Here is a 15,242-nt window from a genome sequence, read left to right on the forward strand (position 1 = left end):
AGACAGGTTTTACTTTGTTGACCAGGCTGGAGTACAGTGGTGCCATCAAAGCTCACTGCAGCCTCCAACTCCTGGACTCAAGCAATCCTGCTGCCTCAGCCTCCCCTTCCAGAGTAGCTACAACTACAGGCACATGCCCCCACACCCAGCTAATTTTTAAAGTTTTGTGGAGATGGGGTGTTGCTTTCTTGCCCAGGCTGGTCTTGAACTCCTGGTTTCAAGCAATCCTCCCACCTCAGCTTCCCAAAGTGAGGGGATTGCAGGCATGAGCCACTGTACCCAGCCTGCAACTAACACTTATGGTTATCAGTACTCCCTCCCTCAGTTAACTGACTCAGGTATCATAATAGCCTTTCTTATATGTATCAGAACTCATACTGAACAGTAAGTTCTTGATTGCAAAAAGAAGATTTATTTTCTGCACCTGTCTGTATTTGTCCACAAGTTAAACAAATGCACACGTAAGTACACAGGGGCTCCTTTTCATGGCATATCTCATTTACGCCCTCACTCTCTCAGCATCTGTTGAGCATCTCTGCCCTCTAAGCATTGTGCACATGCATTAGGGACTATTTTCCTTGGGGAGAAGATGGTGGGGTAGAAATTGCATGAATTTGGAGTCAGGCACTCCCAGCCTCTGCCCCTTCCTGGCTGTGTGTCCCTGAACCACGTTACCTAACCTCTCTGAGCATCCACCACTTCCTTTGTAAACCAGAGTCGTATCTGCTGTGAGGATTAACTTGGTAATACATGTGAAGGCCTTGCAACTAGGAAAAGCTCAGTATATACTCCAATTCCAACAATAACGACCACCATTTAGTTATTTGGTAGTCTTCCAGGCAGAAGGAGATTTGCATGCATTATCAGTGAATTCTCCAATGGCCCCATGAAGTAGGTAGCATTGTCAACTCATTTTGATCCAATTTCAAGAACCAGAGGGAGGTCTACCACCACCACCACCACCACCACCACCACCACCACCACCACCACCAGCACCACAATGTACCACTTGTGGGATAACTTGTTGCTTTTTAATCTTTTATTTTTATTTGTTTTTGAGACAGGGTCTTGCTCTGTTGCCTAGGCTCACTGCAACCTCTGCCTCCCAGGGCTCAGGAGATCCTTCCACCTCAGCCACTCAAGTAGCTGGGACCACTGGCACACCACCATGCCTGGCTAATTTTTGTAGTTTTTGTAAAGATGGGGTTTCATCATGTTACCCGGGCTGGTCTTGAACTCCTGGGCTCAAGCAATCTGCCTGCCTTGGCCTTTCAAAGTGTTGGGATAACAGCCGTGAGCCACTGTGCCCAGTCAAATTTGTCTTTTAGAGTCGGATGCTGGAGCATCCTCTCCTAGGCTGGGAGGTTGCTAATGTAAATGCCAACACACTTTATTTGCTGAAGCGGTTTACAAAAAAAGGAATTTCGGGCTGAAAATGGACTCTTAACAAGGTACTTCAGGATACACAATTTCCATTTAAAGGCAAAATATGGTGAGTATGATCTATGGAAGAGAAACACACCTTGTGTCACTCCAATAGCCTTTGGAGCAAGAAGTGGGTTCAATTTCCCAGGGGCTGGGGGCTTCGTCTCCAACTCACCTGCTTTCTTGCTGAAACCACAAGGAGATGAAGATGCATCCTCGTCTGGCTTCTTTCTACTTCTGGGGTGGGAGAGACAGCTCTGGGAAGGGTTTCAGATGCGGAGGGAGCAGTTCCCATCTGGCTTCATCAATTTTTGGATGTACCTGTAGGCAAATGACTTCCACTCTGTAGGCCCGTTTTTCCATAAACTGAGGATAATGCCAACAAGGCAGTAAATAGAAGGATCCCAAGGTAGTCCAAAGAGTCCAAGAAAGTTAGAAGGAAAAGGACTCTCCTCTGCCTCTTTTTTTTTTGAGATGGAGTCTCACTCTGGTTACCCAGGCTGGAGTGCAGTGGTGCGATCTTGGCTCACAGCAACCTCCAACTCCCGGGTTCAAGTGATTCTCCTGCCTCAGCCTCCCGGGGAGCTGGGATTACAGGTGCCCGCCATCACGCCCGGCTAATTTTTGTATTTTTAGTTGAGATGGCGTTTCACCATGTGAGCCAGGCTGGTCTTGAGCTTCTGACCTCAAGTGATCCACCCGCCTCGGCCTCCCAGAGTGCTGGGATTACAGGCGTGAGCCACCGTGCCCGACCCTCTCACCTCTTTTGAGATATGCATCACAGACCGCAACGCCCAGTTTGGAGGATTCCGGGGGTTTCCTTACGTAAAGCACATAGAAGGAATGTGATAAACATAACCTGGTTTTAGGCGGCAAGGATGCGTGGGTGGGTGGTGTTTCCTGGGTGGAGCTCTCCTTTAGAAAGGGCTTCTTTACCACAAAGTGAATCCCCCTAAGTTCCGAGTCATCCTCCGTGCTGCCTTTGGAGCCTCTCCCAAACATCTTGCCAAGAGGGGCTTCCCCAGGCATAAACACAAACAAGCATGCGGATCCTCCCCAGCAAAACCACCTCCACTGTGGGTGTGATCTGGGGTCACACCCAACTGGGAGATGGTTACTCTGAGGAGGAAATCAGGGGAAAAGCAGTCAATTACAGGAATGTTGTCCTAGGGCCCTGAAGAAATAAGTATCAGATGAGTTTTAGAACACATACATTGTTAGGGTGGTGTGGGTGTTGTCTCCCAAAAGCATGTGTGCGATGTGATTGTAACTAGCAAAGCGTGAGCCCACTCAGTTGCATCACATTCTTATTTTCATGGTTTCTAAACTTGGCCATCAGAATTCCCAGAGAATCTCAGAAACATATAGATTGCTGGGGTCCATTCCACCCCATTCATGGCTGGAACCCAAAGAGAATTTGTTAGCTATCTTCAACCTTGCCAGGGAACAGTGTCTTGAACCATGACCCTCAGTGATTTGTTTTGAAAACATTTTACAGAGAGGGCTAAATTATAGCTTGGAAACACTATTAGAAGCATTCTGCGGCTGGGCACGGTGGCTCACGCCTGTAATCCCAGCACTTTGGGAGGCCAGGGCGGGTGGATTACCTGAGGTCAGGAGTTTGAGAACAGCCCGACCAACATGGAGAAACCCTATCTCTCCTAAAAATACAAAATTAGCCAGGCGTGGTGGCACATGCCTGTAGTCCCAGTTACTCGGGAGGCTGAGGCAGGAGAATCGCTTGAACCCAGGAGGCGGAGGTTGTGGTGAGCCGAGATCATGTCACTGCACTCCAGTCTGGGCAACAAGAGCTGAACTCCACCTCAAAAGAAAAAAAAAAAAGAAGCATCCCGCTAAACTTTTAATATTCAATAAGCAATTCTTAATGAAAATTTGGCACCCCATATAGATTTACCTAGAAGGGGCTGGGCACAGTGGCTCATGCCTATAATCTCAACACTTTGGGAGGCTGAGGCAGGAGGATCATCAGAAACCAGGAGTTCAAGACCAGCCTGGACAACATAGTGAGACCCCATCTCTTATATAAATAAATGAATACATACATACATACATACATTTAGCTGGGTGCAGCAGTGTGTGGCTCTGGTCCAAGCTACTTGGGAGGCTGAAGCAGGCTTGCCTGAGCCCAGATCAACACTTCAGTGAGCCATGACTGCCACTGCACTCCAGCCTGGTGACAGAGGGGGACCCTGTCTCAAAAAAAGAAAGACTTACCTAGCAGGACTAAATGTGCTAATTAGCATGTGAGTAATCTGGTCCCCTTGACAATTGTAATTCTTTTGGTAAAGTAATAAACTTACATTCTGGTTTATTCATCAGTCGTTTGAGTCCAGTTGAGAAAGCAAGTCCAGATGAACTGAACAAAATACTTCCTGGCTCTGCAGGCACTGGAATTTAGGGGTCACACCCAGGTACTTGCGGCAGTCAGTGCTCACCAAATACATGTGCCCCATACATTTCCCAGTCTCCCTGGCTGTTGCGTTCGGACCCTGTGACTGGGCCTCGCCCACTGGAAAGCGAGTAGAAATGATGTATTGCATCCAGACAGAGGAGACTGAGTGAATGCGAGTCCTCCTTGGCTACACAGTTGAAAGCAAAGAACTCTAAGGTGGCAGAATTTTAAGATGGAAGTTGAGGTGGCTCACACCTGTAATCCCAGCACTTTGGGAGGCCAACGTGGGAGGATCACTTGAAGACAGGAGTTAAAGACCAGTCTGGAGAGCAAAGTGAGACTTCATCTCTATAATACATTTTAAAAATTAGCGGGGCAAGGTGGTGCACACCTGTAGCCCCAGCTACTGGGGAGGTTGAGGTGGGAGGATCGCTTGAGGTGGGAGGATTGCATTAGCCCAGGAAGTCAAGGCTGCAGTGAGCTATGATGGCACCACTGAACGCCAGCCTGAGTAACGGAGCAAACTGTCTCAAAAAAAAAAAAAAAAAAAGGAAGCACCTCTGCTTCCTGAGTGTCCAAGGGAGGAGAGCCACCAAAAGCTGCCTGGTGTGCAGTGGCCTGGAACATGAGCATGTACCTTGGAAATCAGCAGTACTCAGCCTCCAGAGTCCTCCTCTCCCAACAGGGCTGGGGGGAGCAGGTTAGATGTTCTCTAGTGCGTACCTCTGGCTTTACTTTTTCTACTTGTATGGGAAGAGAACCCACCCAAAGTCCAAACCCATTCCTGGTGGATAACTTTTTTTTTTTTTGGTACACAAAGGACCACCCACAAGCGGGCCTGCTCTTGCTTACTGACAAAACTAGAAAGAAAACAGACTAGTCCTGGGAGGAGCTAACATTTCTTCCCGTGCTCCTTTCTTTGGTGTAACTTGTCCAGGTTTTCTAGCAAATAACTTAGCACATAATAGATGCTCAATAAAGACTGTCCATGTCAATGACGACGATGATGATGTATCAGACTGTCTTGGCAAGGGTTGAGGAAGCAGTTTCCTTTTTTATAAACTCAGTCATCAGGAATTTATAAAGAAAAAGTTTATTTTCATCACAAGAAGCACACACACTATATACAATACACACCAACAGAAGTAAAAAAAAAGTGCATTCTGCATCTTCTACTGCAAATTCACAGTACAAAAGATACTGCCTTTAAATATATTATTAAAAAAACAAGAAAAACAATATAATAAAAATAATCATCAATATCGTAACGCAATTCACGGGAACCCACTGGCAGCTTCTGGAAAACCAAACAACTCCTGGTGTGGAGCTCCTGATTGGGGGAGGGACGGGGATTGGTCTGTACCTACATTTTGTTGCAAAAGAGCTCAGGACACTAACAGAGAGGAAAACAAGGGTGGCCTAGGTGGTAATAAAATGTCTATGAAAGAAAAGTATGATTGTGTGACTGGGGAATGGGCAGGTGCTGGACTCTGGTGCAGAGGCCGCCTGGCCTGCATTACCCCACAGCTGGATAGCAGACCAAGCTACGTTTTCATTGGCTCCTATGGGACGCAGCGTCGGCCAATGCCTGCCTGGCCTGCAGGAACTACCAGTGTTGTTTCTAGCAAGGCTCCTTGGAATAGATAGGAACACACAACGTAAAACTGCATAGCAGAATAAACACGTATGGAGTAGGACAAGCTCACATCCCAATACCGACCACTACTGACAAGATCAAGTATCCAATCACAACAGATGAGAGTTGAACAGTTTTGCATAAATACATAGTATTTGTAAACTATTATTAAGGCACTCAATTGGAAAACAATAATTACAGTGTAGGAAAAGAGGGAGGAAGCAGCTATCTTCTCATGCAGCAAGGCCGACAGGAAGGACAGTGGGGGACTGGTGATCTGCTTGTCGGGACTCCTGTCTGAGACAGTGACTGAAGCCAGGGCCCCAGCACCTATGGCCAAACAAGAAGATGGCAGTCTCTCCAGAACCACCCAGGGCGGCTCTGGTCACAGTTTCATTCCAGATCATTAAGGTGATTTGCTCTGTGGCTCAGGTGACGTAATGTGTCTGGATGCACATGATCATTTGACTTGGTTTCTATACTCAAATATACAGATGCAGAGTGAACTCACACACACAGGCATTCCATTGCAGAGCAGACAATGACAAAACAAGTGGCTGGGGACAGGGGTCATTCAACGACCTTCGTTTGGCCTGCAGTGTCTGCAGGAATCTGGGTAGTGGCACCAAGATGAGTGAGCCTGCTCCGTGCTAGCCAGGTGTCACCAAGTTTCTCATCTACCCAGCTCTTGCCAGAGGTGAAGGGGGTCCCCTCGCTGAGTTGGTGTTTAGAGGAGCCCTGCTAGGTGGCCAGCCAATGAGGAGAGTTTTGGGCACAATGTATTCTGGCACCAACAATTTCCCACCAATGAAAGGCAACTCCCTCTCCAGATGTCTCAGGCGAGGGGACTTAATAGGATCTTGACTCAATTATGTCGCATGTGTTCCCGCTAGGGAGACAAGGTCCCCACGAGAGTGGTGGGGAAATTCAACAACTTTCTAAAATGGACTGCCCTGAGATAAGAGTGTGTTAGTCCAGGGCCGTGCTGAGGGTCTGTTCTGTTCAAGCTCAGCTCCATACTGCTGCATCCTCTGGACTTCTCCAGGGGAAAGGGCTTTAGATTACCGGAATGCTCTTTAGCTGAAGAGGGCAGGGTGGAGCAGAATGGGCTTGGACAGTACAGCTGTCTGTGTGCACCCGGTGAGCAATCTGTATGCTTAAGCAACAGGGTGCCAAGGAGAAGGGCTTGCCACCCAGCAGAGAGCTATTCAACGGCCCAGAGGTTGGCTGGGGTCCCTGCGCGGACAGCAAGCAAGCAGGGAATGTAAAGAGAAACAAACTTTGTTCTTAGGAAATACGTGCAACCAGGGACCTTGCTAGAAGACGCGGAAGTAGCCATAAGAAAAAGAAATGGAAATCGTCATTATCAATTAACCATCCGAGAGCAGCCTGGTCCTCCTCTTCCCGTGACCACTATTCCCCTTATACTTAACAAGACTTAAAGAGAAGACCTTCCTGTACCAATGCAAGGTGAAGATGTAGAAAAGTTCAGTCTAACTTTTGGCATGCCACATGAATTAATGTGAGACAGAAAATAAGATTCAGCTGTTTATACAGAGTATCAAGCTGATTTAGAAATGTTCCTTTTGTCCCAATTCAACAAATGCATTCAATGAAAATGATAGTCATAAAAAATCAGTGCCTTGCACAGCACAGACCCCTGCCGCCTCCGCCTGCCTCTTTCCTGTGATACTTATGTTTGGAATTTCCCCCATCAGCTAAGGTTGCATACAAAGCAAGGGCCAAGATATGGCATATTTTACAGTGCGGACAGTATGAATTTGTCTTTGCCCAGGTGCCCCAAAGCCTGACGGAATGCTCATCTTGTTCATACAGCATTTTATTTTTTTGAGACGGAGTTTCACTCCCAGTTTCACTGCACCCAGGCTGGAGTTCAGTGGCGCGATCTCGGCTCATTGCAACCTTTGCTACCCAGGTTCAAGCAATTCTCCTGCCTCAGCCTCTTAAGTAGCTAGGATTACAGGCATGCGATACCACACCCAGCTAAGTTCTGTATTTTTAGTAGAGACGAGGTCTCACCATGTTGGCCAGGCTGGTCTAGAACTCCTGACCTCAGATGATCTGCCCGCCTCAGCCTCCCAAAGTGCTGGGATTACAGGCGTGAGCCACCACACTCAGCCGCATCATACAGCATTTTAAATAGCCACGTGCCATCTGTTTACATGCAACTGATCTGGGTTCCAAAAAAAAAAACTTTATCCTTTTCTCCAGGCCAGAGTATTAAGCATCAAGTCAAGAATGCTTCACTTTGCTCTGAGGACGGGATCAGTGCTCTTGTCTGGATATTGACATGCTAGCTGTGCTTCAGAAAATGAATAGGTAAGTTTGCCAGAAGCCAAAGACCAACTTGTATTCTCCCGATTCCACACCCCACCCCCCAACTCTTTAGATAAGAAAAATTATGGCTTTCAAAATTAAAGTTTTCAAAAATATATCATTCTCATACATAGACGTGGTTAAAAAACAAAAGCCTGTCATCACTAAATTTAAAAGGTTATTTTGACACAAAAATTGATCTACCACATGAAATTTGATTTGGCAAAAACATACTGAACTTGGTATTTTTTGAGGCTATGCTTTTGTTGGCTGAGGGAGAGGGGGACCAACCCACAGGGTTTCAGGAATAAGTGGATAATCACCTTTTAAGGTGATTTTAATTGACACTAGTGGGAAAACAGCTTCCTATAAAGTAATGTATGTATTTTTAAAAATCACTCCAAGTCCCGGAGAGAGGATTTTTGCAAAAATTCTGCCCACTAGGTGAAATACGGACTCGCCTTGTTCCCGTGGACCCGGCCTGGGGTGCTTTCTACAACAGTTTTGGGGAGCACGGTTCTGACCAATGTAAGATGATGGCTCACTCACCCACTTTCAGAATCAGCTGGCCCTTGAAGGCTTTCTGGTTTCACTGAGTCAATCTGGCGGACCCAGCTGAGGGCAAGATGGAATTGTGGAAGAGCTTCAGACAACTGTGTTCCCCTGCCTTCTCCCACGTACGCACCTACTCCATCCTGCACAGGTGAGGCTAGTGCGGGGCTGGAAAAGCTTGTGGTCGGGAGGAGGGAAGGATCTGGCCGTAGGTGTCAGAGAGGCAGAGGGCTTCAAATTTACCCAGTTTCTTCCTACAGGGCCATGGGCAGCCCTGTGTGGCAAATCAAACCAGGTAAAGGGCCTGACCGTAAGTATCTCAGGCTTTGTGGGCCACGTGAATTCTGTCACATATTCTTTGCTTTTTTTACAACTCCTTAAAAAGGTAAAAGCCATTGCTAGAGCCAGGGAGGTTGATGCTGCAGCGAGTCATGATTGCACTACAGTACTCCAGCCTGGGAGACAGAGCCAGGCCCTGTCTCAAAGAAAGGAAAAAGGAAAAACCATTCCTAGCTCACGGGGCCACATGCCACAGCTTGCTGACCCCTGAATTCAATCTTTCTGCCCTTCGACAAGCTGCCTCGCCCTCTTGAAATATTTTGATATCCAGCTTGCTGACACCTTTGATTCAAGCCTGGCGCAGTGGGACTAGCTGAGCTCACCTGAGTCTTAAAGGGGCCGCCCACAGAGCCTGGCAGCGACTACAGATCCCTCTTTTACTCCATCACCACTGCTGGGAAGAGCTGGAGGGAAACAGGAAGCAGTAATCTCACTGCAAGAAGGGGCAACCGTAAACATCCGGGAAGCGTCCCGACAGTCCCGTTCCTTTCGGGGAAGCTGCTGAAATCTCCTTTCCCTTCCCTAGATGGGCCCTAGTGGACCTGAGCAATCTGGGCTCCCAGCAGGACGATGTGTCTCAGAACCACAACCTGAGCCAGACACTTGAGCAATTTCAAACCTAAACACAACCATGTGGTTCAGCAGCAGAGGCTCAACAATGCGGGTGGGTCCTTCCCCTCCAGATTTAAACTTCAGCATTAGCGACAACTCAGTACAACCCATATATTTTCCCCCACCAGACCCCTGTGCTTGTCAAACACGTAACAACACAACCAGGACAGAGAGCCTGCACCGCCCTTTGGGCACAGAGTCAGCTCAACAGCGTGGGGCCACCCATCTGATGACTTTACCCAGCAGCGCTTGGGGCTGTCAGGTTAAAAGTCTTGACACGTCTGGGGTCCCAACCGAAAAACAAAATGAAAAGTTTTTTTTGGAAAAACGCTTTCAGACAGAGCATTATTCCCTGGAACAAGTCTTGGTCATTCTTGTGTTTTAAAAATAAAAAGCACAGCGAGAACAGAGGTAGGACTTAACATTGCCATCGAGAGTTTTCTGCGAGGTCCAGAATGAGCTAGAACGTGTGCGGCGGTGAGGCTGCCACCACCAGGATTCTTCTTTTGCAGGCTGCGAAGGGAACAGTCTGGACGTGTGCGCCTATGTGTGCACGTTCTTCCTAAAACACGGTTCTTCTTGAAGACACGGTGGGAGTGGAGTTTTGTGTCTCCTGGCCGGCGGCTCCTGGTTCTTCCAGACCACACGACTGATAGCTCTCCTTTTTGTGCTGCATGTTGGTTAGTTTCTTCTCCTCTCTATGGCAAGAGTAGGGGAAAAGTTAGGATGACTTCAATCGTTTAAGGGAAATCAAGATGTAAGGGGTCGATCAAAATCCACAGTGAAAGTGAGGGAGGGATCATATGAAAATATCTGCCCGGCCTGACGCAGCAAAAGGCGGGTCAACTTTTGCTCATCCACGAAGGGCTCTTTAAGTTTTCTGGGGTGGGTTTCCCTGATGATTTGGAGGTTGCTGCTGGGTCCCTCGGGGTTGCCTGGGGCTCATGCAAGAAGGAAGATTCGCTCAACGTGGCGTCCTGGGAGTCAGCGCCGGTGGAGGGGTCAGCCTCACTGGACAGGTCTTCCGTGGAGAAGTTGAGACTCCCGAGCTTGGCAAGGGAGTGTGAGCGCTTCAGTGGAGAAGAGACAGTGAGGCCTGCCAGCCGGAGCCGGGTCTCAATCTCCTGCGTCCGCTGCTTCACCAGCCCAGGCTTCCCACGGACGCTGTGGATGCTATCGCTGCTGGAGCTCCGGGTCAGGTTGGAGCTCATGGAAGAGGAGGTGGGGGTGTAGCAGATGGTCTTCAGAAAGTCTTTTGAGAAACTACTGGTGTGGTCCAGGCGGTAGAGGAAAGGAGGGGGGCTCTTCAGTGAGCCTCCTTCCAACGAAGCGGGGGCGGCCTCTGATTTCTCATCACTCCCAGCCTGGCCAGGCATAACCAGGGGGCCCAGCTCATGGAGCGCGGCTAGATCCTGGCTCTCCTCGGGGATGCTGGCCTCCAGCCTGCCGGCAGGGCCGTCCCTGGAGGGAGGTGCTGGGTCTGTAGGCACGCTCTTCAGCCGCTCCAGTTCTTTGGTGTGCTTGCGGACCAAGCCCGCCTTCTGCAGCTGAATGATGGACTCCTGGTGCTGCATCAGGTAGCTGTTGGTTGTCGGCTTCTCAGATTCGTTACTGAACAGAAGCCTCAGGTCCTTGGCTGGCTTTGTATCTTTCTTGGGTGGCGATTCTTCCTTTGTTACCACTTCTGTGCTGGGAGGGTTCTTATCACAGTGAGAATTCTTCAAAAGGAGGGACTTTGGCAGGACTTTTGGGGTCTCTCTGGAAGGTTCCAAAAGGCTGGTTGGTGGTTCTAGGACAGCTCCAGCCCCAGGGCCACTGGTGTCTGGCCTCCTGGAGCCTGCTGGTGGTAGGAACGGGGGAGGTTCAGTTGGGCCGGAGGCTGGCTTCTCCGGAACACGGGACCTGTTGGCCATGTGGGCCACGGGGGAGGACGTGATGTGGGGCAGGAAGGCTGGCTGGGTGCAGATGGCGGGAGCACTGAGGTCCTCACATCGCTCCCTGGAGGCCTCAGGAGCCCCACTGGCTGTAGGGTACACGCAGTCGGCACAGGATTTATAGGAAGGCTTCACTTTGTTAAGGATCCCAAATATAGCATCATGCTACAAGGAAGGGACAAGAACATGGTGAGATGGGGCAGTCATGAGCAAAGACCAAAAACATGAGGGAGGGCAGGGAAAGGCATGCGAGGCAGGGCTGGGGGCCAGGCCTGGAGGAGCAGCTCTCATTTCACTTAGTACCGACAGCCAGACCTCCCGGAGCCCACTTGATTGTGGATAACCACCGTGCCTGGCCTGAGGTGGGTTTTATACGCCAACAGAAAACAAGTTTAGGCCAGGTGCGGTGGCTCACGCCTGTAACCCAGCACTCTGGGAGGCCGAGGCAGGCGGATCACGAAGATGGGAGAGCAAGACCACCTGGCTAACATGGTGAAACCCCGTCTCTACTAAAATTACAAAAAATTAGCTGGGCGTGGTGGCGGGTGCCTGTAGTCCCAGCTACTCGGGAGGCTGAGGCAGGAGAATGGTGTGAACCCAGGAGGCAGAGCTCGCAGTGAGCGAGATCGCGCCACTGCACTCAGCCTGGGCGACAGAACAAGACTCCATTTCAAAAAAAAAAAAAAAAAAAAGTTTACATTGTTTCCTAAGGAAAACCCCCTGCCTTCTGGTCAGTGAGGATCTAAGTGAACGTCACACACGCCTCTATGTCCCCACCCTTCACTTCCTCACAGGCCAGTTGATAGGTACCCAGTGGTCCTGGGAATGGACTAGAAAGCTGTGTGAAGAGTCCCAGGGGAGAGAGGGACAAGTTCAGAGTCTCCACGGGGGGAAGGCTGCCCAGAGGAACTGACACTTCAGCTGAGGCTTCTGGGACAAGCAGGTGTTGACCAGCCAGAGACAGCAGCATGCAGGCCCAGAAGCAAAGCGGGAGGAAGGAGAAGGGCACCCCGCACCCCACCCCACCTGCACAGGACTGTAGGCTGGAGGGCAGGACAAGGCAGGGGGCAACAGGGCTCTGTCTCTCTCTTTCAAATAGATAGAGATAGGGCCCTACTATGTTGCCCAGGCTGGTCTCGAACTCCTGGGCTCAAGTGATCCTTCTGCCTCGGCCTCCCAAAGTGCTAGGATTATAGGCATGAGCCAGCACAACCCACCAGCTCTCTCTCTCAACACTTCCTGATGTCCTTGCCCCATCCTCGGAGCCACTGTGATCCCAGGGTCCCAGCTTCCCCTCTCACCCCACCAGCCTGCCTATAGACCACAGTCAGAGGGGGCTCATCACCCGCCTGCTTAAAGCCCCCGCCATGGCTTCCGGGGTTTTCTTTTCTTTTTTTTAAATGGAGTTTCACTCTTGTTGCCAAGGGTGGAGTGCAATTGTGTGATCTCAGCTCACTGCAACCTCTGCCTCCCGGGTTCAAGCGATTCTCCTGTCTCAGCCTCCTGAGTAGTTGGAATTACAGGCATGCACCCCCATGTTCAGCTAATTTTGTATTTTTAGTAGAGACGGGGTTCCACCATGTTGGTCAGGCTGCTCTTGAACTCCTGACCACAGATGACCTCAGATGATCTGCCTACCTTGGCCTCCCAAACTGCTGGGATTATAGGCGTGAGCCACCATGCCTGGCCCAGGGTTTTATCTCATCTGTCTTTATGGGTATTTGCTTTGTAGGGAAGTGAGGGAAATCCATAATTAGTATTTGATTTGGAACATTTTATGGAGGTCGACAGATGCAACTGCCCAGTTTTGTTTGCATTATAACATGCTGTTAATAATAAACTGGCTGTATACTTGAATGCATCTGTCAGGACCCCAAGTGCCCCAACTTGAGAACCACGGCTGTCCTGTGAGACGGGCAGGTGAAGCCAGAGGGAACGAAGTCAGCGGCAGGGCAAGGGTGGAAGCAGAGACCAGGCTGCACGGCCACCCTTCCCCTGAACCAGCCTTGGCTCCTGCATCACTTCCCCCATGAAGGAGGATAAAGTTTGGCTGGAATTAACGAATTTCTCAGTAAGCACCAGGTTGAAGCTCAAACCTTGTGGCAGATAATCCACTAAAAATGGCAACTCCAAGAGACTAATGGAGTTAAGTATTAGAGTCTAAGTTGGAAGGTTGGATACTTGATAATGTCGGGAAATTACTATCTTTTTTTTTTTTTTTTTTGAGATGGAGTATCACTCTGTCGCCCAGGCTGGAGTGCAGTGGCACGACCTCGGCTCACTGCAACCTCTGCCTCCTGGATTCGAGCAACTCTCGTGCCTCAGCCTCCTGAGTAGCTGGGATCACAGGCACGCACCACCACACCCAGCTAATTTTTGTATTTTTAGTAGAGACAGGGTTTCACCATGTTGGCCAGGATAATCTCAATCTCCTGACCTCCTGATTCGCTTGCCTTAGCCTCCCAAAGTGCTGGGATTACAGATGTGAGCTACCGCATCTGGCCCTATCAGTTTTTTTAAAGGTGACAATGGTATTGTGGCTATGTTAACATACTGCGGCATTTATGAATAAAATAATGTATCTGAGGCCAAGCGTGGTACTCAAACCTGTAATTCCAGCACTTTGGGAGGCCAAGGTGGGCAGATGGCTTGAGGTCAGGCTGGGCAACAGTGAGACCTCATCTCTACAAAAAAATAGAAAAAATTAACCGGGTGTGGTAGCATGTGCCTGTGGTCCCAGCTACTCAGGAGGTGGAGGTGGGAGGATCACTTGGGCCTGGTAGGTGAAGGCTGCAGTGAACCATGATCATGCCACTGTATTCCAGCATGGGCAACAGAGTGAGAACTTGTCTACAGTATGTATCTATCTGTATCTATAGTATATACCTATAATATATTTATTTTTAGATATAGGTATCTATATCTACATCTGGGATTGGCTCCAGAATCGTCCAGGGTGTGGGGAAGTGGGTAGGCGTGAGATGAAAAAGCATAGTCACGTATCGCTAAAGGCTGAAGTTGGCTGATAAATTATATGTTTTAATTTTACATATGCAAAAAGAAATTGAGCTGGAAGCCCCGCCCAGGGTATGGATAAGGTATATGGGTGAAGACGGCGTGCAGAGATACGCATTATTCCTAAGAGATTCCCAATTCGCTATATAAGGTACGCATTACGTACCCACAGGCAGAATCACCGTCTGAAAGAACCCTCAGGTCCCTGGAGATGGGAGCTGGGGGCCCAGCAGAGGCAATAGAAAAAAATCAGCTGGGTGTGGTGGCGCGTGCTTGTAGTCCCTGCTACAGAGGCTGCGGTAGGCCAATCAGAGTGGGATGGAAGGGACGAGGTGTGCCACCCTGCAGGCCGGGCCCTGCCTACCTCCGTGCTGTCGGGACAGCTCCTCTTGCTGTTGTTGTTGTTTAGGTTCTCCGAGTTGAGCAGGTTTTGATCAAGTTGGGTTGGAAGCCGCCCCCAACTCCCTGCTCCCAGGCCCTCCTCCCTGTCCGTCTCCTCCACCTGCGGCAAGGAGCCACTCTGGCCTTTGGGACTCCCAAACTCTAGTTTCTTCTTCACATCCTTCTCACAGAGTCCGGACCCCTGCTGGGGCTGTCTGGCTGGCCTGTGCACCTCTGCAGGTAGAGCAGCTTCCTCCAACAGAGCCTCCCTCTCCGGATCCTGCAGGTGGACCAAGCTGCCAGTTTCATCCTCGGGGGAAGGCAGAAGCGGGTCTGAGAGTCTCCGGAAACAGCAGGGGAGGGGGGGCCCTAAGCCAGGCTGGGTGGCATCATCCAAGCAGGGCAGCTGGCCTTCCAGGGTGCCATCTGGGGTCTCTGGCAAGAAGTCGCCGGGTCCCGCAGGGTCATCCACAGGCTGCTGGAGGTTGCTGTCTGTCTGCTGACGCCACAGCTTGTTGTGCCGCTGTTTGCTGCGGGGAGAGAGGATGGAGGAAGGTGAGGGGAGGAGGATGGTGCCTAGGGGTGCTGGGAGGAGTGT

The 15,242-nt window shown here is 49.9% G+C and overlaps 1 protein-coding gene and 1 non-coding gene across 17 annotated transcripts in view; both read right to left on the minus strand.

Annotated features, from left to right (window-relative positions):
• Positions 1 to 345: 345 nt before the first annotated feature.
• Positions 346 to 470, minus strand: LOC123567795 (small nucleolar RNA SNORA40). The gene has a single exon (XR_006690898.2). It is a non-coding gene; the product is annotated as a small nucleolar RNA SNORA40 (small nucleolar RNA).
• Positions 471 to 4,915: 4,445 nt separating this feature from the next.
• The window catches only part of SSH1 (slingshot protein phosphatase 1), a 76,278-nt gene continuing 65,951 nt past the window's right edge, over positions 4,916 to 15,242 (minus strand). For 15 of the 16 annotated variants that reach the window (XM_074007722.1, XM_045365876.2, XM_074007721.1 and 12 more), the window contains 2 exons: positions 14,628 to 15,174; positions 4,916 to 11,413 (listed from right to left, as the gene is read on the minus strand). In XM_074007722.1, coding sequence (XP_073863823.1) covers positions 10,157 to 11,413; positions 14,628 to 15,174 — 1,804 coding nt within the window. In that variant the 3' untranslated portion in view covers positions 4,916 to 10,156. Of the gene's footprint in view, positions 11,414 to 14,627; positions 15,175 to 15,242 lie in introns of those variants that run through there. The other variant, XR_012420591.1, reaches the window with a different exon arrangement.

Source organism: Macaca fascicularis, chromosome 11 (genome assembly GCF_037993035.2).
Source record: "Macaca fascicularis isolate 582-1 chromosome 11, T2T-MFA8v1.1".
Taxonomy (NCBI): Eukaryota; Metazoa; Chordata; class Mammalia; order Primates; family Cercopithecidae; genus Macaca; species Macaca fascicularis.